We start from the raw sequence: 6,000 nt of genomic DNA, 5'->3' as shown, positions 1-6,000 counted from the left end.
GCACTGCGGATACAACGGGAGCACGTACGGTGAATATTCGCACCACAGGGAATGAGAAGTCATCCTTCACTGTGGTTCTAGCTTGCCATGCTAATGGCCAGAAACTTCCACCCATGGTGATATTCAAAAGGAAGACCTTGCCAAAAGAGACCTTTCCAGCCGGCGTCATCATAAAAGCTAACTCGAAGGGATGGATGAAGAAAAGATGAGCGAGTGGTTAAGGTAAGTTTAAGTTTACGCGAAGAGGCCGGGTGGCTTTTTTCACGCAGCTTCGTCCATGTTGATATACGATTCCATGCGCGCCCACATCACGCTGGTTTTAATATATTATTAAAGTTTGACTGACCTATTTGACTGTTTTTTTGACATTCCTTTAGCGCAGTTAGATGCGGCTTACAACACGGGGCGGCTTATAGGTGGACAAAGTTTTGAAATATGCCGTTCATTGAAGGCGCGGCTTATAACCCAGGGCGCCTTATGGTGCGGAAAATACGGTAGTACCGACGAGATACGCTCCTGTACTTGGTATCATTACAGTGGATGTCAGGTGTAGATCCACCCATGGCATTTGTTTACATTGTGACGCCGGTGAAATGTATCCTCCTAGTGTGTAGTGAAGCATGTTTAGCTATTCCTCGTCCTGCAGGGATGATACTTGTAAGAAACATACTTTATTCGTCGCCATGGAGGCGAGGATTAGTGATTTAGAAGTAGCTACAACACTGCCGACTGCGGATGGACGTCATGTCTTAAAGCACCTCTTCCTGAGGGCGTTTCAGTGTTATAGCTTCACCTTTATCTTTACTTTTTAAGCCAAAATGCGTCCGTTCTCCCTTTTCTGTCTACACACTGTGTCTGCTTGTAAGTACTCAGTGATTGTGCGCTGCTGAACATGCCGGTACTTTTCAGAGTATAGTACCGTTTTTGACTCATTAGTACCGCGATACTACACTAGTACCGGTATACCGCACAACCCTATTACAGACGCACAGATTGAGATACGCATTTGCTGCAATGATACTTGTAAAATATATGTAAATGACATAAAATAAGTACTTACAAGGACGCGCAGCCTTTACTCTGCTCGTGAAGAGGAAGAGGAGGAGGAGAGAGGAAGAGCAGGATGAGTGTGTGTGTGTATGTGTGTGTTGCTGTGTCACGTCACCTTCAGGTTTGGGGTGCATGAGCATCAGTGGCATCTCCACGCTGACGTCACTGCGGAGCAAAACAAACAAGCGGTAAAGACAAGGCAGTGCGGTCATGTGACAGGAAGTGAAGTCAGGACCCAGGAAGTAGGTCGTGTGACGAGCAAACATGTTTTGCATTCGATATATGGTAAGAGTAGTATGTTTGGATGGTTGAAAGGCGGGAATCGGGTAAACAATGGCGCAAAATTTGGGGCATTGTAGAACTATGAATATGTCCATTGGTTTGAATGGGAATTTCCTAGAAATTTGGGGAAAACTGGGCATATTTGAAAATATAGGTAACACCACAATTGTCCTAGATTATATGAATGGGTTGGTGTTGGAATTTTTCAAAACGGTTGAAAAATGTTGACGTAGTAACAGTTTGAACCTGAATTGGTATTTCGTAATTCCTGGAATTTTGGGAAATCCGGGAATTTGTACAGGAAAAAAAAGATACATTTTGGAGGTGGAATGGTCAAACAACAGCTGAAAAATGTAGACTGTGAAAACTGTCCAAGAAGAGGTGAAAACGGGGCTTTGGAAAACAATTCCTGGAGAGAAAAAAAATTTAACTTGGAAAATGGTAGTTTGATTGTCCGAGGTGAGTGGAGAGTGTGTGGATGTTGGAACGGTTCAAATTAGATGAGAAATGTGGGATAGGCAGTAGATTGTATATTTCCCATTCATTGTCAATGGGGAGAAAATTCCTGAAAATTCCGGGAAAATTGGGAATTTTGGGAAAGGGAAAACATGTTTTGCATTCGATAATGGGAAGAGTAGTGTGGGTGGATGGTTGAAAGGCGGAAATCGGGTAAGAAATGGGGCAATATTTTGGGCATTGTAGAACTATGAATACGTCCATTCATTTGAATGGGAATTTCCTAGAAATTTGGGGATTTGGTGAAAACCGGGAATATTTTAAAATATAGGTAATACCACAATTGTCCTAGATCATATGAATGGGTTGGTGTTGGAATTTTTCAAAACGGTTGAAAAATGTTGACGTTGTAACAGTTTGAATCTGAATTGGTATTTCGTAATTCCTGGAATTTTGGGAAATCCGGGAATTTGTACAGAAAAAAAAGATACATTTTGAAGATAGAATGGTCAAACAACAGCTGAAAAATGTAGACTGTGAAAACTGTCCAAGAAGAGGTTAAAATGGGCTTTGGAAAACAATTCCTGGAATTTTTTTTTAACTTGGAAAATTGTAGTTTGATTTTTCGAGGTGAGTGGAGTGTGTGTGGATGTTGGAACGGTTCAAATCGGATGAGAAATGTGGGATAGGCAGTAGATTGTATATTTCCCATTCATTGTCAATGGGGAGAAAATTCCTGAAAATCCGGGAAAATTGGGAATTTGGGGAAAGGGAAAACATGTTGTGCATTCGATAATGGGAAGAGTAGTGTGTTTGGATGGTTGAAAGGCGGGAATCGGGTAAAACATGGCGCAAAATGTGGGGCATTGTAGAACTATGAATACGTCCATTCATTTGAATGGGAATTTCCTAGAAATTTGGGAATTTGGGGAAAACCGGGAATATTTGAAAATATAGGTAACACCACAATTGTCCTAGATCATATGAATGGGTTGGTGTTGGAATTTTTCAAAACGGTTGAAAAATGTTGACGTAGTAACAGTTTGAACCTGAATTGGTATTTCGTAATGCCTGGAAATTTGGGAAATCCAGGAATTTGTACAGAAAAAAAAGATACATTTTGAAGGTGAAATAGTCAAACAACAGCTGAAAAATGTAGAATGTGAAAACTGTCCAAGAAGAGGTGAAAACGGGGCTTTGGAAAACAATTCCTGGAAAAAAAATTTAACTTGGGAAATGGTAGTTTGATTGTCCGAGGTGAGTGGAGTGTGTGGATGTTGGAACGGTTCAAATCGGATGAGAAATGTGGAATAGGCAGTGGATTGTATATTTCCCATTTATTGTCAATGGGGAGAAAATTCCTGAAAATTCTGGGAAAATTGGGAATTTTGGGAAAAGGAAAACATGTTTTGCATTCGATAATGGGAAGAGTAGTGTGGGTGGATGGTTGAAAGGCGGGAATCGGGTAAACAATGGCGCAAAATTTTGGGCATTGTAGAACGATGAATATGTCCATTGATTTGAATGGGAATTTCCTAGAAATTTGGGGAAAACTGGGAATATTTGAAAATATAGGTAACACCACAATTGTCCTAGATCATATGAATGGGTTGGTGTTGGAATTTTTCAAAGCGGTTGAAAAATGTTGACGTAGTAACAGTTTGAACCTGAATTGGTATTTCGTAATTCTTGGAATTTTTGGGAAATCCGGGAATTTGTACAGAAAAAAAAGATACATTTTGAAGCTGGAATGGTCAAACAACAGCTGAAAAATGTAGAATGTGAAAACTGTCCAAGAAGAGGTGAAAATGGGGCGTTGAAAAACAACTCCTGGAATTTATTTTTAACTTGGGAAATGGTAGTTTGATTGTCCGAGGTGAGTGGAGTGTGTGGATGTTGAAACGGGTCAAATCAGATGAGAAATGTGGAATAGGCAGTGGATTGTATATTTCCCATTCATTGTCAATGGGGAGAAAATTCCTGAAAATTCCGGGAAAATTGGGAATTTTGGGAAAGGGAAAACATGTTTTGCATTCGATAATGGGAAGAGTAGTGTGGGTGGATGGTTGAAAGGCGGAAATCGGGTAAGAAATGGGGCAATATTTTGGGCATTGTAGAACTATGAATACGTCCATTCATTTGAATGGGAATTTCCTAGAAATTTGGGGATTTGGTGAAAACCGGGAATATTTTAAAATATAGGTAATACCACAATTGTCCTAGATCATATGAATGGGTTGGTGTTGGAATTTTTCAAAACGGTTGAAAAATGTTGACGTTGTAACAGTTTGAATCTGAATTGGTATTTCGTAATTCCTGGAATTTTGGGAAATCCGGGAATTTGTACAGAAAAAAAAGATACATTTTGAAGATGGAATGGTCAAACAACAGCTGAAAAATGTAGACTGTGAAAACTGTCCAAGAAGAGGTTAAAATGGGCTTTGGAAAACAATTCCTGGAATTTTTTTTTAACTTGGAAAATTGTAGTTTGATTTTTCGAGGTGAGTGGAGTGTGTGTGGATGTTGGAACGGTTCAAATCGGATGAGAAATGTGGGATAGGCAGTAGATTGTATATTTCCCATTCATTGTCAATGGGGAGAAAATTCCTGAAAATCCGGGAAAATTGGGAATTTGGGGAAAGGGAAAACATGTTGTGCATTCGATAATGGGAAGAGTAGTGTGTTTGGATGGTTGAAAGGCGGGAATCGGGTAAAACATGGCGCAAAATGTGGGGCATTGTAGAACTATGAATACGTCCATTCATTTGAATGGGAATTTCCTAGAAATTTGGGAATTTGGGGAAAACCGGGAATATTTGAAAATATAGGTAACACCACAATTGTCCTAGATCATATGAATGGGTTGGTGTTGGAATTTTTCAAAACGGTTGAAAAATGTTGACGTAGTAACAGTTTGAACCTGAATTGGTATTTCGTAATGCCTGGAAATTTGGGAAATCCAGGAATTTGTACAGAAAAAAAAGATACATTTTGAAGGTGAAATAGTCAAACAACAGCTGAAAAATGTAGAATGTGAAAACTGTCCAAGAAGAGGTGAAAACGGGGCTTTGGAAAACAATTCCTGGAAAAAAAATTTAACTTGGGAAATGGTAGTTTGATTGTCCGAGGTGAGTGGAGTGTGTGGATGTTGGAACGGTTCAAATCGGATGAGAAATGTGGAATAGGCAGTGGATTGTATATTTCCCATTTATTGTCAATGGGGAGAAAATTCCTGAAAATTCCGGGAAAATTGGGAATTTTGGGAAAGGGAAAACATGTTTTGCATTCGATAATGGGAAGAGTAGTGTGGGTGGATGGTTGAAAGGCGGGAATCGGGTAAACAATGGCGCAAAATTTTGGGCATTGTAGAACGATGAATATGTCCATTGATTTGAATGGGAATTTCCTAGAAATTTGGGGAAAACTGGGAATATTTGAAAATATAGGTAACACCACAATTGTCCTAGATCATATGAATGGGTTGGTGTTGGAATTTTTCAAAGCGGTTGAAAAATGTTGACGTAGTAACAGTTTGAACCTGAATTGGTATTTCGTAATTCTTGGAATTTTTGGGAAATCCGGGAATTTGTACAGAAAAAAAAGATACATTTTGAAGCTGGAATGGTCAAACAACAGCTGAAAAATGTAGAATGTGAAAACTGTCCAAGAAGAGGTGAAAATGGGGCGTTGAAAAACAACTCCTGGAATTTATTTTTAACTTGGGAAATGGTAGTTTGATTGTCCGAGGTGAGTGGAGTGTGTGGATGTTGAAACGGGTCAAATCAGATGAGAAATGTGGAATAGGCAGTGGATTGTATATTTCCCATTTATTGTCAATGGGGAGAAAATTCCTGAAAATTCCGGGAAAATTGGGAATTTTGGGAAAGGAAAAACATGTTTTGCATTCGATAATGGGAAGAGTAGTGTGTTTGGATGGTTGAAAGGCGGGAATCGGGTAAAACATGGCGCAAAATTTGGGGCATTGTAGAACTATGAATACGTCCATTCATTTGAATGGGAATTTCCTAGAAATTTGGGAATTTAGGGAAAACCAGGAATATTTGAAAATATAGGTAACACCACAATTTTCCTAGATCATATGAATGGGTTGGTGTTGGAATTTTTCAAAACGGTTGAAAAATGTTGACGTAGTAACAGTTTGAATCTGAATTGGTATTTCGTAATTCCTGGAAATTTGGGAAATCCGGGAAT

General features: G+C 39.3%; 1 protein-coding gene across 1 annotated transcript in view; it reads right to left on the bottom strand.

Annotated features, from left to right (window-relative positions):
* Positions 1-1,055: 1,055 nt before the first annotated feature.
* The window catches only part of arr3a (arrestin 3a, retinal (X-arrestin)), a 54,699-nt gene continuing 49,754 nt past the window's right edge, over positions 1,056-6,000 (bottom strand). The window contains exons 14-15 of the mRNA XM_061962933.2: positions 1,166-1,215; positions 1,056-1,080 (exon numbers count right to left, since the gene is read on the bottom strand). Of these exons, the coding sequence (XP_061818917.1) occupies positions 1,076-1,080; positions 1,166-1,215 (55 nt within the window). The 3' untranslated portion in view covers positions 1,056-1,075. The remainder of the gene's footprint in view (positions 1,081-1,165; positions 1,216-6,000) is intronic.

This window comes from Nerophis lumbriciformis, linkage group LG09, assembly GCF_033978685.3.
Source record: "Nerophis lumbriciformis linkage group LG09, RoL_Nlum_v2.1, whole genome shotgun sequence".
NCBI classification, from domain to species: Eukaryota; Metazoa; Chordata; class Actinopteri; order Syngnathiformes; family Syngnathidae; genus Nerophis; species Nerophis lumbriciformis.
The sequence above is the reverse complement of the archived record's forward strand: the minus strand, read 5'-3'. Positions and strand labels throughout refer to the sequence as shown.